Raw genomic sequence first — 20,135 nt, forward strand, 5'->3', positions numbered from 1 at the left:
GGGGTGAGGGGGATGAGTGGCTCAATTCAAACCAAGAATTTGGTTAGGTGATGAAATTCAGAAACAAAGCATCCTGCAAGTATTAAACTAAGACCACGTTACACATAATGACTGATACATTAGATTATCCAGAGATAAACGCACCTCCTCTTGCAGAAAGTTTGTGTTCAATGTTTGTCAGGGCATGATGTAACTGTCCATAATCTGCAAGTACAGCCCAGTTCGTGAAATGACATGTTTACATTGTACACCTTTAAGTGGTCTTACTTTGTAGTTTAGTGGCACAAAGTCCATTATTTCGTCATTCATTTCTTAACGACTTCCTTTCGGACATAATGTTATCTTCGTGGGAAGATTAGAGCTGGAAGGTAGAAGAAGGCATTTTACCTGGAGTGTTACTCACTGGTAAAGAAACACACCAGCAGTTATAAAGTTTATTTCTAGGCTCAGCATGTTCCAAATCCCCTGCCGTTATCATTTTAGTCCATCTGGGGTAACCAGTTTGGAGTTTGTATTGACCTAGTCTCGCATTGCCAGACCTATCTCCACAGCGCTGTGGAGTAAGGTCTGGCTACAGCACACATACATTCATTCCTTGATAGGAGAAAAAAAAGAAAACGCCACATACAATAATTAAAGGAAGTTTAACTGTTGACACGATACAGTAACATGATTAAAGGTGCTCTAAGCGATGATGGGTGACGTCAGTTCTTGTTGACGTTTCGAAATTTTGTCAAACAAACCGTCCCTCCTCATCCCGTCCCCTCCCTTCTGCGCACTAACCCCCTAACCCACACCCCCAAATCCTTCTTGTCGGTTATTGGCTGGAACGCTGGAAGACTGTTTGTTATGTTTGGTGGTGCAGGTTGGCACAGTTTATTTTTGTTGCCGTTTGTGGAGCCTGGGCTGTCTACAGAGACCGTGTTGTGTATTCAGGAGACAGGCAGCTAGCGGATAGTGAGGAGATGTTTGCTGTATGTGACAAAAAATGTTGTAGCCTAAAAAACGAGCGGCATCGCTTAGAGCACCTTTAAACGTAATGTGCTCTTACCAATGTATCGCTGCGTGGACTTTGTCCACAGCAATCCCACCAATAGGTCCCAAAACGTCCCAGTTAGAGAGGAAATGCTGTACATATATTCTTTGTAAATCTTTACAATGATTCCCTGAAAGAACATTTGGCGTCAGGCCTGCCTCGTTGGACAATCCAAATGTTCTTTAAAACTTGCCATTTTCAGCGTGTAGCTTGCTAGCTCGAAGGTTGTTGTTTCCCGTAGCGGAGGGATTTTGAGAACAGCAACACACAGAGAGAGGAAGGTGTGGGACATCCGGCGTGTGAGCCACGCCCCGGATGCCAGGCAATTATCTTGGAAAGGTACTTCTGTTGATCCAGACTAGTATTGACCTACTTGCTTTATGTAAAACATGTAATATTTCATTTTAAGATTATTTTTTTGGGACTTTTCCCTTTATTTGAAAGTGGATAGACATGAAAGGGGGAGAGAGATGGGGGATGACACGCAGCAAAGGGCAGCAGGTCAGATTCGAACCCTGCGCCGCTGCAGAACTCAGCCAACATGGGGCAAACGCTCTTACCAATATTTCATTTTTAATATTCTGTCCATTCTACTTCTTAGGGTCGGGTCATGTTTAAACGAGAGGTATAACGAGAGTTTAAACAGGTAGGTATAGCGAGAGGTAACTCAGAGAGTTAACTATGGAAGATGGGAGTTAACAGCAGTGACAGTTGACCTGGGCTCTAGGGGCATTAGTCCATTCAGTTAATATAGTTAAGCTTATCACTGTGGCCATTCAAATAGAAATTACATTTTAGTATATGTAAGTAGTGTATTTAATTTCCAGAAAGAAATTCTGATGGAGCAATAGACACAACACAGTTTTTTTTAGCACAATGACTGATGTGTTGTTGTGACTGATATGTAAAAAAAGTAGCTCTTCCCACATCTGTCCAGAACTGAATTGTGTCTTCAATGCAACACATTAGAACAGCATCACTATATTTTGATACATAACCCCCTTATTCCTCTTGTTCAACTAGTTACCACATCCTACTTTGAGGAGCTGATGATTCATTTCCATGCAAGGGAGCAACGCATGACATTTCTAAGCCTGAACACGTAGAAAAAGCAGCATTAGTTCAGTAAGTGTGCAGTAAGCTGTGCATTTCTTTGAGTCATTTTTCCTTTCACCCTTTCTGCTGAGGCAATAGATAAGACTCAAGTTGTTAGCTCTGGACTGACATTAATCATCAGTCACTGGAGCGAGAGGGAGGGGGGGAAAAAAACTCAATATTATCCTTTAACCCAGATTCCTGCTGGTCTCATGCTTCAGCAGGCAAACGCTTGGTGACCGCTGTCATATGGAGCGGATGATGGGATGAATGTTTGCCACCCTGCTCACCACTACCTGCCTCTAAGTGGTGACTCCATCACCTCTCACATCTGCTAAGTCATTAATACAGCCACCGGCAGGGGGGGGAAAAAAGCTCTCACGTGCTGAACTGTGAAGGCCCACATGTATTCACACACAACCGATGTGAAGCTGAGTAAGTGAGGGCGTGTACTGTGTGTATTGTTACATATGGACAATATGTTGTTATTCAGTAATCCTGCATCTCAAACATCACTTCACTGCCAAAGAGTGCTGTGTAAAAACACTCAAGAATCCAGCTTGTATCCGACCAGAGCCAAGCAGAACTGGAAGAGAGACAGAGCTGGTCTATTTAAAGGACTTAAGAGCGCCGTCCAGATGCTGAACTTTGTGGTATTCCATTTATTCCTAGTACTCAATGTCCTGGCCAATGATATCTGAGTAACATCCGGTGAACTGGGGAAATCCTGGGTCTCATGGCTGGCAGCGCTGAAAAGATCTGCCTGCTGCCATGAACCTTGATGTCAGATATCAGAAATGAAATGCTGCCTCTCAGGCCAGATACCATAACAACAGACTGGATCAATATTTACTTATCTTTACTGTTTCCGCCATCATGTCACAACAGTCCAATGCCGTGGGGTTTTTATTTTGAGAGAGATGAAAAATACCACACTTTTGGGATCAACTGTACTGTATGTGTATTTAGAAATAACTTAAGAGTGTGATTAATTTAAAGATAATATAGCAAATAATTGCTTTTGGATAGAGCTAAAGATCTAAATTGATGAAAGCTGGAGATTGTCCTCGTGAAACCAAAGCCTTTTTAAGTCTTTTATGCATGCATTTAATTTAAAACAAGCAATCGACAATGCTACATTCCTTTATTACAGGTACCACTGCATTATATAGAGAAAACTTTTTCATATATTAAAACATCAGTTAAAATATCAAAACATAAACGACTAGAAGGTATATTGGGTCCAAAAGACAGAACATTGTGAGAAAGTTAGTTAGTTCAGTTCTCTGGGCTATGTTTTTTCATGCTAATCGAATGTGACCAGTTTTAGCGCAAACCGCTAATTAGCTTATAACCAAGGGGGTAAGCTTCTCCTCGGAACGCATAGCTCCTATGGCGCCATTTTGATGCTAACAAGCCATCACCTCCCGTTAGCATGCCATTCATTTTGGCGACACTTTGACAGGGAATAACTATACATCTGAAGCGTTTAAAGACTCTATTCGTCCATTGTTTATTTCTAAAGAAACACGACAATGTATAAAAGGCTCCATTACCTTGTAGCTCACGTTATGACTCCGTAGCAGACGTTTTTGTAAAAAATAGGCTAACGATTGGGTCATAACCACGCGACTTACTGTCGCATAGTAGAGGAATTACCGTATAGTACAGGAGAAGCTCGCAGGCAGTTTGGACTTCCATTAGCTGTTTAAGTTTAATTTCTAATGTTAACTAGCATTTTAGTTAGCAATAATTAGCCTGTGTCCATGTTATCTCCTTACATATACCTACGCTCTCCGTCTCTGCAAGATTGGGAATGATTGAGATTTCTCTTGGCACAGCTACCAGAAGACTTACAACTTTCAGACAGGTTGCTCACGTCACATTTACGTCGTCTCTCTCAGTTGGAGGCTGCGCAGTAACGCTCAGCGCTCACCGGAAAAGTGCTTCTAATATCCTTCACTGGTCTCCATCCAGAGCAACGGGATCTGTTGGTCCATTTTATATATGTCAATGCTTATAACGCTAGTCGTCGGGGCAGAGGGTAAAGTAAAAAGAAATCGCTATTTCCATACCACTAACAAGGCTCAAGATATCACCACACTTCAACAGTAGCATAATGAGGGTCCCTACATGTAAACCCAAGCACTGAGAACTTTGTAAGTGTACAGACAGTTTATTAAAGAGATAGTTTAGAAAGACAGTACCGTTCACGTATACAGGCGGGCGCCATCTTGGGAAAACAGTCACGACCAGCCGAACGCCGTGTAACCAGTAACCAGTTTGTCGTTCGACTGGTCGTCTTTTTACTTTACCCGTACCCCGACGACTAGCGTTATAAGCTAATTAGCGGTTTGCGCTAAAACTGGTCACATTCAATTAGCATGAAAAAACATAGCCCAGAGAACGGTCGAACTCGGCACACGTGTTATTAACCCCTAGGTTCATTTTGTGCCGGATTTGTCCTTTAATGCGGCGCTAACGGAGAATACATCATTTATTTCTCCACCTATTTAATACAACATAATGTGTTTTATATGGTCATAGTTCATTTAAAGGTAGAATGTATGGTAAATGATTAAATCCAGTATCGTTCTAGTCTGATTTATACATCTTAGTCAGCATGGTAGACATTTTTTTTTTAAAGCCAAGCGAGATGGTAAAACAGATTTTCCATTGTGTCCCTACAATTCAAAACAGTTGAGATGAAAGTAAACACAACGCTGGTGCTGAGGTTCCTCTTAACATTGTGCCGGGATTTTTCCTGACCACTCTAAAGTATGGAAAAATAAGACGAGTCTCTTAAAAATTAAGTGTATCCTTTTGATTTATACAATGTTCAATGTTTTCATTAAAAAAAAAGACATTGTTTTGTACAATTATGGACATGGTAGAGTACATGGTGGTAAATCAGACAGAAAAAAGGAAACATGCTTTACAGGGAGAAAAACAAGTCGACTGTCTGCAGCAGTGAAAGTAAATGGATCATATTCATATAATATTCTTTCCTCCGGGAGTGTCTCTCTCTGAGGTCAGCGACCCACAGCCCCCATTTCCCACAAAGAACTGCACCTTAACAACTACTTTTATATACATCTGTGGTATTATGTTGTACAAATTGCACAGCTCTTTAAATAACCTGCAGGCTGTCCTTCACTGGGGCTCACCTCGTGCTTTTGAGATCAACCAGGTGTGACAGAAGTGTCTCTCAGGACAGCAAGGCCTGAACCTGCTGAGGTGATCGGGGTAGCAGGTTCTCAGGGTCTTTGTAGCTGTTAGCTGGGCTGGTCAGCGCGCTGTAAACCTCCCCATAGGCTCTGCACACCAGCTCTGTGGACTGACGGAAAATCTGCTCCCTGCACAAACAGATACAACTCTACATTTTTATACCCACGGAACACCAGCAGTGAGTGGTCCTTTTACATTTCAACATTTCAGGTCTAAATCAGACAAACAGAGCTATGCTGTGATTAGTCACTGATCAAGAGCTGAATAAATTAGCCATGAGTAAGAATTTGTCCTAATTACTGTTTTTGTTTTGTTCAGTGACCATTGTGTGCCCCCTGTGTCAAAACAATGAGTGGCAGTATGTGGTGCACACTGCCATCTATGGATACATATTACAGCATAAATGAACAAGCATCAGCTGTCAGCCACAGCAGCATTATATACTGATTCAGCAAAGACTCTTCGAAGAAGAGAATATTGTATTCCCTCTAATCATATTAGAGGCATCTATTAATCGTACGGTGTTGTTTTTTTGTTTTCTTTTAGTTGCAACAATACGTCAATCGAAAGAAACTATTTATCGATTATATATCGAAAAACTATTTTGATTATCGTTTTAGTCATTTTTCAAGCACAAATTCCAAGAATTTCATGGTTTCAAGTTCTCAAATGTGAGAATCAGCTGCATCGCTTGTTATATTATATTATAGTAAATTTGATCTGTTTGGGCTGTTGGTTGGACAAAACACGGCAGTTGCGGCACGATTTTCTTTCTCATTGTTATAAAAAAAAAAACTAATTAGAAACCACCTATCTTGTTCTGCTTCTTTGGATTTTTGTCTATCATTTTAGTTCTTATGTATGTTTTTTTCCTTTAAATAATTTGCCATAAAAATCTCAACAGTCGGACCAAAGAGCCCAGTGCGATGACTCAAGGACACAGTGGGAGCGCCTCGGTTGTATCCAACTCAAGCTCTTGAGATCCATATTTTTAATTGGCCCACAGAGAACACCGAACCATAGTGCTGTGTATACCACTTTGCTCTATACCAAGTGCACTAACACGAAATGTGAAACAATGGGAGTCTGAAAAGTGCATTCCCATTATTTGTGCACTCCAGGAGTGTTTTCAGAGTGCTGGCGAGTGTTTTTGTGTATTTCGGTGAGCAGAAAAGAAGACTTGAGAGATAGCAGGAGAGAGAGAGAGAGAGAGAGAGAGAAAAATGGAGGAGGAAGGAGAGGAGGGAACGAGTGTGAGTGAGAAATGGACCAGAAGCTAATTAATGGCGTCCTGCCCATCAGTCCTCCCATGTCCATTAATAGAGAACATTAACCTGAGGTACAGAGTGCTCCTCAAGCCTGCTGCACTTCCCAGTAAACGTGACTCATAGAAAGAGCCCTCCAATGTAGCAGCTGGATTGAGCTAAAAGCATGTGCATTTTCTGATCAGTAAGACAAATACAGGCAGTCCGGCCGACCACTCTCTCAATGTGTTGGCGGCTTTGGCAATTTAGCATCCAAACTCGCCATGCATTTACTGTAGTCGAGTGTTTTGTTTGGAATGCAGTAATGATCGTATTACATCTGGGAAACTAATGAATGTTGAACATTATTAGGCCAACGCTCCTGTTCTATTTTTAATCACTCTGTACATGCTCCTTACCCTGCTGAAACACAATGTGCTGTTGTAAACATCTAACATCAAACCTGAATACTGCATGTTTGCTGTACTTTCCCTGAACGGAGAGAGCTACTATCAACAATAGGGACAGGGACTCACTTGATGGCTGCACTGAGCAGGAAGTTGAGCTGTGGCATCACAAGTGTGTCAGGCGATGACAAGTACCGATCGAACTGGACCTGTTGTTTGTGCAAGAGAGTTATGAGCAGGTGATGAGTCAACGAGTGAGAATGTATTGATTCGTGCAGGGAAATTTGCTTTGTTAATACACAGTGTAACTCGCCATGGCTGCTTTCACAGAAGAGCTGTCCATGCTGGGGAGGAGGGACAGAGGACCCTAAGACAGACAGACAAGGAAACATCAGCTCAGGATCCAACTCAAAGTCACAGTGTTTCAACAGCAACAATGTTGAATCTCAGAACTGAACACAAGGCAAGAGGCCGAGGTCCTTTAATCATCCAGGTTGCAAGGCAGTGTTGAAACGCTTTCTTCCTTTCTGTCTACACTGCACCTCAGCAGCTACTAAAAATGGATAGAGGCAGGGCCACAATGATGGCTGAATGAATGATTTTCCCTTTTACTTTTTAAATGGCTGATTGGTTGGTTAAATGTCATGGGATGATACAGCACATTTAATTATATGGCATTCAGACTTATTCATATGTTGAAAACTGTTTGCCAGAAAACAGTACTGAGGAAATGAAGTTTTCATGGTGAATCTTGATTTGTAAACAGAGAAAACTAATTCCCACCCTAAATCTTGATAGGCAAAGCCATGACTTTGTGAACACAACAGCAGGTACCTTCAAGGCAATTAGCTGACACTGATTATCCAGAATGGCAACATTAAGTCAGGCTTAAATGCCTAAATTGCCAACATTAAAAGCAGGAAATAGAAGGCAGTGCAAGGGTCAAAGCTACAGTGCAGTGATTTTATGGGGATATGGGCACATTAACAAACACACTATGAGCCTGCAAACTCATCTGCTGGCTGCACGCCAGTGTTGTTTTAATTACTCTTTTCTTGTGCCTGACTGTTCATCTGATGTATCACAGAAAATAACAAGGGACACAACTTTAAGCAGATAGCGAAAGTAAACCTGAAAGGTCTAAAATAAACCTGGGGATTCTTTTCAGTCGTTGACATCTGGTATGCCGTCGAGTGTGGACAGCTAGACTTAACCGTTTCAAACAGAAGACTATTTAAAGCAAACCCCAGGACAGGCCACCCGAGGAGAGAGGTAGTGTGCAGAAGAATGACAGTTCTTGATTGAGCTTTGCGTTCAGCAGCAGCAGGGTGTGGTGTGTCCTGACATGACCCAGGGTTTCAAGACTCGCATGCTAAACCACAACTATGGCTCATAGTCAGCCCAGTGGCAAAGTGTGTTACAAAGAGGGAGGGAGGGAGAGTCCAGGGCATCGGCTCTCTCATCTGCACACGACAATTCTGGAGAAGCTATAAGATTTGTAATATGATCTGACTCCTTCTGTCTGTTTTCTCAACTGAACATGTGAAAGAAATGCTGTTACGCCCTAATAAAGACATTGGCCATGTGGTAACCATAGCAATAGTAGTGTAAACAATACGGTTAGTGGCTGTTTAGTATAAAAGACGACCATTAGGGACTCTAAAAGGAGAGATGTGGAAGAAAATATCCACAGTTCTATAACTTCACGAGTGAGTGCATGTGGATGTGTGGTTAAGTGCTCCGTGTGAGACCTGCTCAGTGTTCTGGACACAGCTGTAGATGTAACTCAGTCCGGCCCTGGTCAGCACGTAGGATGCCTGCTCGTTGATCAGAGTATCAAGGTGAGCCTCGATCTAGAAAAGGCGGGAGAGAGAGTGGCTTAACATCCAGACCGAGACTGCATTGTGCATCAATGGCACTTGTGGTTAATAGAGAACCGCTGTGCCACTGATAATAAAACTTCCACAGGAGCTCTTGTGGTGCTCAGTTACAAAAGACGTGCTAAAAATAGAGAATAGATGGCGCAGTTTAGCATGAACAATACATGACGCACAGCCTTCCATGAAACAGCAAATTACATCTTTTTAATAAAAGATTTGGGCTCTATGGGTTGTGGGTTATGAAAGGAACAAGAATATTTTTTAATGAACAATACCCCTACGCACAGACAATGTTATGACTGTAAGCTGAGTTTTATATATATAGTTGAAGTTTAAAGATTCAGTTTGTGTTGTGCGACTACGGTGTGCCCTGTCATTACTAGTTTCATGCCCTTGACTAATTGTAATGAAATGTCAAAAGGTACCTAAAACATGAACAAAATCCCCTAATTGACTGATTCATTATTCATATAATGCTTATGATATTAATATTGGTCTTTCAGGTAGTGGTGGGCAGGTTCCGACTGACGTGACATGACGGGGGAGTGGTCGACTGCTGATTTAACATGGACAGTCACAGGTGTGGGCCTTGATTGCGATTTTGGAGCAGGCTTCTTCCAGCGGGAGGTTAGTCGGAAAGACCGGGCCTCAAGCGAACGGCCGTGGAACACATGTCGCTAGACGAAGAACACTACGAAAGACAATTGACAGAAATATTTTTCTTGTTTAACCCCACCACAAGCTTTGGTATATACACCTTTTTAAAAAAAATCTGAACTGAGACAACAAAAGAAGGATCTGGGCTGGCCCGGCAAGGACGCTGTTGGAGCAGAGCTAATTAAGCACCGGTCCCAGAGGCAGTCGTCGTCGTCGTCAGAACGCAAGTTATCAGAGTCTGAGGTGAGTCAGTGACACCACGCAAAACCCCTCCAAACCCAGGTTGGTTAGTTTCCCACTCACGCTGAATGCAACACGTAGGGAAAAGGAGGCAGAGGGATGTTTTTCTGTTACCGGCTAGGTTAACCTGTAGTAGCTGTGGTCTTTGTGGTTTTAATGAGCCCGCTTAGTTTTGCGCGTTCGAAACAATAATCATTTACAATTAAGACAGACCTGGAACTCGAGCATCTCAAGCCTCTTGTCAGTGAACTCAAAGAGAGCCAGGGTTGTCTTCATGACATACAGCGAGTTGACCATGTAGGTAGCCATGTCAGCAGTGCCGAGGTTGCTGGCAGACACAGTGCATAACTGTAGGAGGGGATCCAAGATGCAGGAGAGCACCTGGGAAAGACAGAGTACAACAGAAGCTTAAGAGATGTGTGAAGTATCACTGGCGTTGGTCAACGGGTGACAAAAACAAATATTAACACATTTATTTCAGACAGATTCACAACAATTGGTAAATATGACAATGTAGGGAGACAATTTTGACTTTCATCCGAATCAGAAGAGGATTTATCAGAATCAGATTTATATATATATAAAAAAAAAAAAAGAAGATTTATTTATTGCCAAGTAACACAAGGAAGGGATACAAGGAATATGTCTTGGTGGTTGGTGCATAAACAAAGAAACATATATACATGAATATGAAATAAACAAATACAGAGACAAACAAAAAATACAAAATAGCTGTTTAACATATTTAAAGTGCTCATATTATGCTCATTTTCAGGTTCATAATTGTATTTAAGTTATATCAGAATAGGTTTACATGGTTTAATTTTCAAAAAACACCATATTTTTTGTTGTACTGCACATTGCTGCAGCTCCTCTTTTCACCCTGTGTGTTGAGCTCTCTGTTTTAGCTACAGAGTGAGACATCGCACTTCCGTTCCATCTTTGTTGGGAGTCGCACATGCTCAGTACCTAGGTAAGGACTACTAGCCAGTCAGAAGCAGAGCTTGAGGGAGTGCCACGCTAGCAGCTAGGCGAGCATTATAACGTGTGTTACAAAGTGACCACGTTTGTCTCTGAAGTAAAGGCTGGACTACAACAGAGCTGTTTGGAGCAGTTTGTGAACAGTGTTTTCTGTTGGAGATGGTAAGTCCCTTTGGGCTGGATTTTGGCCTATTTCACTTTGTAAACCTATAACATGCACAAAAAAAAGATATATAACACAATAAAGGAAAGGGAAAAAGCATAATATGAGCACTTTAAGGAAAAAGAGGCTGTATGGTTAAGTATAAGTTTACCTGAGCAAAGTCAGCCTGGCGGGCATCCAGGGGAACCACTGACGAGTCGTGGGAGGCCAGCACCTCCCTGAGGAGGGAGAGTGTCTGAGTGAGGGAGGCTGTGGGTCCCAGGTCTGCAGGCGGTAGCTCCACCTGCCCAGGCACACACAGCCACAACAAGACAAGGTATCAGTAGATGGAGCGAAAGAGCAAGCGGTCCACATTATCAAAGCACTGAGTAAGGGATAATAGAGTAGAGCGTGCCGGTCATGATTGTGAAGGTCTTAAATCCCCCTGAATTTGCAATAACTCTACATTATCCCGCGTATTACACGTCTACTTATTAAAGAAAACAATGATTTGACACAAAATATGGTGATTTTATGGATTTAAAAATGGTCCTCCAGAGTCTATGATCAGAACTGCGTCCATAGCAATTGTCTGTTATTCACAGTAGCGGTCTGTTACACAGAATTAACAGGCCGTAAAATGCTGAAATTGACCAATCAGAATCGAGTACTCAACAAAGCCGCGTAATAAACATCCCTAATGAGCAGCATGATAGACTGAATATACAACTGCTTCCTGCTGCTACTGAGAGCCTCAGCTTGTTCGGAGTCAGTAGAGCTTTTTTTAATGAAAAGGGTTTTGATTTCATTGGCTTCTGGATACACAACACAGAACTGAGGCCAGCCACCGTTGTCCACCTAATAGAGCAAATTATGAGAAGGCTGTGTTCCTGGCATTAGCTGGAATTGACACCAAAACCCTGAGGGCCTCCAATTGGATTAACACCGAGCTACAGGGATAATTCTTGTAACTGCTATTGATCAGGACACAAGCCAGCATGTTATGTGGAAAAGCTCCCGCTCGTGCTGAGGTATACTTGGATGGCAATTTAACTAAAAAGGTAATAAGTTTGGTGTTTTTTGGCAGCTAGCACCATTTCGATGCTGTGGCCAGCAGACTGAAACTGTTTACAAGCATAAGGGCTTCAGAAATAGCCTTGTTGTCTTTGAGGGTTTCGACGCCGAGCTGAAATACACAGTGTGTGTCCACAGGGTGCATACTGAACTTCTGCACTGTCATTTAAGCAATTTTATGAAAGAACATTGCGAACCGTCTTCTTTTTCTTCTTCTTCTTCTTCTTCTTCTCAGGTGATGGCATTGTTTTCCCAGCAGTCACTTTCTCACAACTGTACAAGAGAAAACAATATCTTGGATTATTCAAATAGAAATCATCTTACTCGTACTGTACCTTGTCCATGAGTCTGCTTGCATGAAGGCTCAGGCTGTTGAAGAACATCTTCTTGCTGAGGATGTGCATTTCTTCAATAGTGATGAGCAATGAGGCCACACTGGTCCCAATGATGGAGCTGGACAAAGATCAAATACGTGGACAAGTCAGTTAAGACTGCATCTGGGGATTATTAACATTATCAATTATGTTTTTATTTTGAGTCATCCAAAAATTGTTAAATCTACAAAATGTCTAAATACAGCAAAAAAACAATGCTCATCACAAGCGCCAAGAGCCCAAAGTGACATCTTCAAACTGCTTGCGTTGTCCAGATGACAGTGCAAAACAAAAAAGGTATTCAATTTACAATGATACAAAACAGAGAAAAGCCGCAAATTCCCAAATTAGCACCAAAAGAATTACTCGCTGAATTTCTCTAGTTAATCACGATTAATCACATGTTTTATCACGATTAAAATTCTATTATTTTGCATTTCAGAACAGTTTTCAGTTTTTAAATACATATTAACAATGGAAAGCAATTCTTACCACTTACCAGTGTATCTTAATTTGGATTTATGAATGCAAAGAAAGTGACTTTATGAACTTGACTTTAAGATTTGTATTTGTTTATTATTTATTTACTGTAAACAAAAGAAAAATGTGTGAATCTGTCATTATTGCACAATTCAGAACATGCCAACCGTAGTACGTCTTTAAGACCCGAGTCCTCTACGATGCTGACAGGTCTGCAGTTAGTTGCCACCCATTTTGCAAGAGCTGTAGTCATTTTTTTGGATTTGGTTTCACCCACAGGTCGGCGAGTAGCACTCTCCAAAATACTGCTTTGCCTGAGCCCGCTAGCATCAACCTGGGTCACGTTAACTGTACTATGCTTAGCTCGTAGGTGGTAGCTCAAGCTTGACGTGCTTTGGTGATATTTTAATTCGGCTTTACACAACGTGCATGTGGCTTTCGACTTGTCTAACGAGCTGTCCAGGAGTTTTGGAAAATGAAAAGCTCCATTCAGAATTGTGTTGCTGCTGTCTTTCTCCATCATGCCTGCAGCTGCAGCAGCAGGATGTGATACGAGGAAGTATGGCAGCTTGATGATAAGTAACGGTGCGGCAAAGGGTCAAAATAGTAGCCTAGCTAGATTCTAGTGATTTTAGAACAGCTAAGGGGCGTTGTTAGGCACGACGTGAAGCAGAGTGAAGTGTAAAATAAATTAATAAATGGCGGCATGCAATTAAAAAAAATGAACGCGTTATGCTCGGCCCTTAATCGCATCGTGATTAACGCGTTAACGCTGACAGCCCTACAAAATACCTGATGGTGTGGTGGTAGAACTTGAGAAGGTTGGACAGCTTGTAAAGCAGGACAGCACCTGGCTCAGCCACAATCACCTGTTCTATCCGAACCTGAGGGACAGAAGCACAACACACCGAGTGACGACAATGAGTTGAACATGACAGAGCACGATATGCTTTTAAGGAGCTGGTCGGTTTCTTTAATAGCGTTTTGAACATATTTGGTTGCTCACTTTCAGTGGTCTGCAGACTCCCTCAGTGATGTGTCCAACCACCTCCTGCATGTTCTCATCCACATCTAATGTAAGAGGAACAGAGACAGGCAGAAAGAATGTATTTAAGTACACTTGAAGGGAACCATTTACAGGGACATAAATATTATAGATGCAATTAAATACATGTACAAAATCATGGGCCATTGGCATACATACAGCCATAATATTAAGCATATGCCTCTGTTCACATGGGTATAAGTAACAGCGTCTTCGCCATATATGGCGGCTGCATATGATAGCAGATAGAGCACAGTACTTTGCTAGCCTTTTAGCCCTCTTTTGGGGCATCCCAAGCTGATGAAGCCCTTTTACAACCAGCCTGTGTGTGTCCTAAGCTGCCAAATATGAAAACAAATAGTCAGCACCTATAGGGCAATTTGAGATTAAATACTATAATTGTTCTGAGGATACCATGAATACATGCACAGTATTAATGAATACCATCCAGGGCGAGAAAGAAAAACCTCTTTTGGAACCAAAGTAAATGTAAGCTACAGGTACAGTATAACACTACAGAATGACATAGGGACACAACATTCCTAATTCATTCCGGTATTAGTCTTAGGATGTGTTCACACATTCATGTTAACTCCAACGTTTACATTTCTATTTCTGAGTTCACTGTGTTTAGGCCGGTGAGAGCAATGCCATTATTCAAACTTAGGTGGCACCAAGATTTCAAGTCTTTAGTTGTCAAATGCACAACAATGACGACAGTGGAGCAGTCGTTGGCAACTTCATTCTTGTTCTCAGGCTCCCTCCAGCAATGCTACTACACATGTATGTAACATGTAGTAGTAACAATGAGAATCCAAGACACATAAAATAGTGCAGAAGTTAAAATATAGGAATTAAATTGAATATATATTTAATAGAATAAAATGAAATGTAAGATAAGATATAAAATAGTATACCGTGGTAGACTGGTGTACAGTAGTGATAAAATAAACTGTAATATAGACAGGATACAAATATAAACAGGTAGTAGAGGCAGTATACAGGTGGCACTGTGTAGCCACACTGACACCTGCCTGCAGGGCTCAAACTTTTTCCAAGTCAAATATCAAATGAATTGTCAGGAGTGAAACGATAATCACAATTAACTGCAGAAAACCGGGTGTAAGGAGATAAATGTTGACACTTGATAACCTGGATGTTAAAGGTCAGCATAAGAAAATGAACCATGGACAAACCCTGGTCTGGACGGATCCCCCCCTTCTTAACTGCTATGAGAACCAAAAAATGTTTTTAAAGAAAAGCACAGCATCAGTCCATCAGCTGGACTAAATGTACTGGAGTTAGATTTGTTCCCACCCTACTGAACGAGTTGTTACCCAAACTCTGTCCAATAAACAAGCTACTTGTGCATCTGTGTGATATTTGTTTACAGGTACCTGGTTCACCTATAAAAGACACCTAATTAATAGATGCAACAAGGCAAACATGTCCAATGAGGGCAAAATTAAAACAAAAAGGGGGAAAAACCAGGTGTAGGTGTGATCACACCCCTTGAAATTTAAGCTGCGACATGAACCGCAGATGATGGAGGACTGCAGAGTGTGAAATTAGCATGCAGGAAACATCCTACCTTGCAGAGTGACTTGTTTCAGCAGAGCTTCGAGGTGCTCTTTCTCCGACGCGGTGGCTTGGTGCAGCCAGGCCAGCATGTCCCCAACATACCTGAAAGAGCAACAAAACAGCCTGTAATAAACAGTACGTCACTGAGGGGCCAACCTGAGGGCTAATCTTACCACGACCTGACCACAGCTACATCCAAGCGTTGGTCATCGTGTTTCACACACAAACACACAAATGGCTTTTGGGGTTACATAACGCTGGAAAACAGCAAGGTTAAACTTGAATTATTGTGTGTGTGTGTGTGTTATGTGTTTCTGTGTGTGTGTGTGTGTGTGTGTGTGTGTGTGTGTGTGTGTGTGTGTGTGTGTTTGTGAGCGTATGAGGACATAGGAGGGTGAGAAAGAACTTGGTGTTCTTAGAACTGCTGATGCCTCCTATAAAGTGGAGGTGATTCTGTGTTTGTTACACATCAGTCTGGTATTCTGAGAAAATCTCCCCTTGGCTCCTGGGCGTTGGAGGAAGAGGGAAGAGGATGTGGTAGAGCAGGAAACACAGACACACTCAGACACTGATCGAATAAGACTAACATCTTCTTGAATTGGATTTTAAAAGTTAAGAATCTCTGGAGCTTGGAACGAAATCGAATAGATTTATAGTTCAGGAGTCACGAGATTTACAATCAAACAATAGTTACACTGTACAATAGGTATCTTAAATACTTATTAAAAGGGATAGTTGTGTTTTTGAGGACTTGTAATATATTACTGTAATATATTTAGGCAAACCCATTGATTTAATTCGAATGTCTCTGTGTGTAATGTAGTTTGAAGTGTTTTTCAAAAGTTCATGCAAAATCCTAATAATTGCAAAACAGTCTGGCATTACTATGTGAATTTTACAAAAGATATACACGGTATGTGTATTCATCAGCTCTGGTTGTGGCCACATGTAAACGGGAAACAGGTTGAAAGTTTGATGAATTGTTTAATAAAAGTGAAGTTAGTGACTGTACAAGTACATAAATAACAACTTGTGGTTACGTTCCAGTAGCCATTCAACTTTGGAGCATGCATAACCGTATATGTTCCTATCTTAAAGGGGAGATCATCTCTGATTTCATGGGCATCCTTTAATTGAGCTAAACTAAACTGAACTCATCATTCAACAACATCCCGTCTTTTCCTCTTGGTTTTATAAGAGTAAGAAATGGCAATGTTCAGGTCATACGTGACACTGTACCTCATAGGGTCATGTGAATGCATCTCTATGGGGCGGGGAGTCCCTCCCAGCCCGCCGCGGGTGAGGGCGTCGATGAAGCCTCGGACCACCGCACTCCTGCGCGCAGTCCCAAACTCATCCAGAGTGTACCTGACAAGACAGAAGAGAAAGCGGGCAGCATTCAACACCCAAGCCTCATGAGAAAGAAGGCGTCCGCAGTGTTTGCGTGCAGACTGTGTGTCGGAGGTCAGTCGCTGACATACATCAACAATGCAGGCAGCTTGTTTAAAAAGGAAAGACTTTTGAGGTTGTTTTGATTATTTGGCGGGGGCAGGCTCTGTGACAGACTAAACAGACGATAGGGCCGACTTTAAGTTTCCAGGAACGCTGGTCTCCACTTTCTCAGCCTCAACATCCCCAGCCAGCGCATGGCCTTGAAACACACGCTGGGTACTGAGACAGGTGCATTTCAGAGAATGCAGACAGACAGAATGAGGGTTTGCCATGAAAACATATCTTGGGGTAACATGGGAAACTTTCCTTTGTGTTGTTTTGTTCTAGGGACAAAGTTACACTGACACTAAGCTACAGGAAATCTGCGAGTACTTTCCTGTGAAAGACGGTATAAATCATCATCATTTGCATGGATATTGACATTACAATGCTTTTAAAACATCCTCCTTCACTCTATCATTATGTATTTGTGCGTGTCTTAAAATAACTGAGTAATGGGCATTAGTAATACTTGCTTCAGGCATTTTAAAGAACTAAAAAGGTTTTCACGACCCCAAGGTATAGTATATACTGTACTCATGAAACTCTTTGTTTATCAACTAATCCACTAGAAGAACTTGAATTGAAAGAGTTAAATGAGGATTCAAAACAAAACGGACAAGGGGACATTTGGAACGTAGCTGCTACAAAACTAAACTTTGTTGAATTTTTAAATGAATGTCATATGATGTCTCATATACATCAGGTAACATATTTACTGGACATAATCAGAATGATTTCAGTCTTTTTAAGCACTGCTTTATTAAACTATGAGGTAATATATTTGGATTAATTCATGCACTTGACATTTGTAATAAAGCTGCAGATGCAGAGTTTGTTACAATGCTGATTTGTTTGCCGGTGTCTCTCTTCTTTGTTTTGGTGGATTTGCACTTTTCATCTTCTGCTGGCTGGATGGTGGCGCCATTTTCTATTGCTTTATGCTGTTTGCTCTGTTGTTTTCCAAGAAAACACCTCTATGTTTATCTCACCAAGAACATAGTGACAAGCATCTCCTTGGTAATAAGTTCTCAAAATTCACCTGCGTGTGTCCACAGAAGACAGAGGAGGATTGAAATACAGAGCCTTATAATTAGTAGGGGAAACTGCCACTTCATTTTCCATGTAACTGGCATGCATTTCTGCTCCTATGATGAATGGCAGAGATATAGTTAACAGAAGTGGTTGGCAAATTTTTTTTAGGGCTTATTTAGGGTCCTTTACATTTGAATAAATAAATGAATAAATGAGTATCCATCTCTTGATTTTGGACATTTTCAAAACATCCACCATTACACAGGTCTACTAGCTGTTAAAGCTTTAGCGCGTAACTTTTTGATTTTAATGAACATCCGTTACATTCAAGCTGTTGCCAAATGAGTTGCTACAAAGCTAATTAAGACGGTCAGCTCCACACAACTCTCTCTGTATTTCTCAGTATGACTATGTTCAGAAGATTGTGTCGTCCGGCGACTTTCCCGCGCAGAAACTCGAGTGAAGATAATGACCTCTTGTTCCATCATGTTTTTTAATCCTCCGTGTCCTCCTTGGATACAAGTCTGCGTGGAGGAGGGGGAGGGCTGTGCGTGATCACGGAAGGCTTGTATCATGTGGACGCACCGACAGTGTTGTTGTCATTACTTAGAATTCCTCGTGGGGGCGACGGAAACTACGCACTACAGCTGTTAATGCTCTTAGAAGAGATGTAAACACTGATTGACATGGAGAGGAAGATAAACGAAGAAATGGACCATACAACATGTGATGTGATGTGTGTGTGTGTGTGTGTGTGTGTGTGTGTGTGTGTGTGTGTGTGTGTGTGTGTGAGATGTGTCTGTGTGTGATGTGTGTGTACGTTACTTGTAAAGGACAGGTCGGTCTTGTAAGGCTTCCATGGCTTGAGTCAACACAGGGCAGATATCACAGGTCTCTTGGGTCAGTCCTCTGCATTCATCTTTGTAGAAAGAAGGAAAAAGGGACAGGAAATGTATCTATAGGAATATAGTCTATATCAACAAGGTTCCACTTCCGGGATTGCTCCGGTGCCGCAGGAAATTCCGCCGAACGTCTTTTCGCTGATGTCCTGTTTCCTTCCTCTTTCTTTGTGTTGGCGTTCTAAACTCTGGTGGATTTCTGAGGACTATGGTTAACTGCTCCTCAGATCTCTGCAGGGTAAATCCAGACAGCTAGCTAGACTATCTGTCCAATCGGAGTTTTCTGTTGCACAACTAAAACAACTTTTGAACGTACACATGTTCCACCAAAATAAGTTCCTTCCCGAGGCTATTTTGCAGCCGCTCTGTGCGGAGCTTAGAACCGCCCATGACTAGAGATGCACTGATTACAACTTTCTAGGCCAATTCCCGATTTTCTTTGAGTTAGGCCAGCCGATACCGATTTTAGCCGATTCCGATTTCATTTTTTCTAACCACTTTACAGCACACACAAATATTTATTTTCTATCTTTTCTTTAATAAAAAAAATTACATTTTGCATAGAACATTTTTTAAATAGATAATTGATCGCTATAAAATACAACTATATAAATTACTCCTGGTGTGGGAAATTAACACACATCTAAAGTGCAGTGTTACGGAAGAACCATTTCCTTCTTTTCACATCCAATATCCAACTAAACAAATGTGATATATTTAGCAAACTAAACTTCTGTATGTATGAAAACAGGGAAAACAGGTAATGGCAATAAAAAAAATAACAAATAAATATAAAATAAATATAGCCTTAATGCAGTATAAAGATATTTCTCAAAATACACACACAGGCCTGTTTGAACGTCAATAGTAACGTGTAGTTCCTTTTTTAGCAAGTTTGCTTTATGTGTCATTGTGCATAAATGTGAACACTACCGTTGCTGTCAACGGGCTTATCTGCTAACGTTAGCTACCGGCGGTTACCTCGGAACTATCCAGCAAATAGACGGTACCCTGAGAGTGCCGTTACCTGAAACAGATGATTTAACGTCACCGCTCATTTTACACACAGTTTAACAACAAAACTAAACTCTTTAAAGATTACTATGTTTTTAATGTTGGTTTTAAGCGGTATGCACCCCCACTAACCTGGAAAGCGTTTTAAACAGTAACGGTAATACAGCGTGTCGGAGGACTACAGCGTCTCTTTTTTTTGCTTTTTTGTTTACAGCGTCTCCTACAGCGGCCA

The 20,135-nt window shown here is 41.5% G+C and overlaps 1 protein-coding gene across 2 annotated transcripts in view; it reads right to left on the reverse strand.

Moving 5' to 3' along the window:
- Positions 1 to 3,258: 3,258 nt before the first annotated feature.
- The window catches only part of cog6 (component of oligomeric golgi complex 6), a 33,222-nt gene continuing 16,345 nt past the window's right edge, over positions 3,259 to 20,135 (reverse strand). Inside the window, exons 8-19 of one of the 2 annotated variants that reach the window (XM_078245761.1) lie at positions 18,816 to 18,909; positions 16,704 to 16,832; positions 15,475 to 15,566; positions 13,845 to 13,909; positions 13,631 to 13,722; positions 12,320 to 12,437; positions 11,083 to 11,214; positions 10,001 to 10,168; positions 8,762 to 8,863; positions 7,324 to 7,377; positions 7,140 to 7,219; positions 3,259 to 5,487 (exon numbers count right to left, since the gene is read on the reverse strand). In XM_078245761.1, coding sequence (XP_078101887.1) covers positions 5,340 to 5,487; positions 7,140 to 7,219; positions 7,324 to 7,377; positions 8,762 to 8,863; positions 10,001 to 10,168; positions 11,083 to 11,214; positions 12,320 to 12,437; positions 13,631 to 13,722; positions 13,845 to 13,909; positions 15,475 to 15,566; positions 16,704 to 16,832; positions 18,816 to 18,909 — 1,274 coding nt within the window. In that variant the 3' untranslated portion in view covers positions 3,259 to 5,339. The remainder of the gene's footprint in view (positions 5,488 to 7,139; positions 7,220 to 7,323; positions 7,378 to 8,761; positions 8,864 to 10,000; positions 10,169 to 11,082; positions 11,215 to 12,319; positions 12,438 to 13,630; positions 13,723 to 13,844; positions 13,910 to 15,474; positions 15,567 to 16,703; positions 16,833 to 18,815; positions 18,910 to 20,135) is intronic. The other variant, XM_078245762.1, reaches the window with a different exon arrangement.

The sequence above is a fragment of the Sander vitreus genome, chromosome 3 (assembly GCF_031162955.1).
Source record: "Sander vitreus isolate 19-12246 chromosome 3, sanVit1, whole genome shotgun sequence".
NCBI lineage: Eukaryota > Metazoa > Chordata > Actinopteri > Perciformes > Percidae > Sander > Sander vitreus.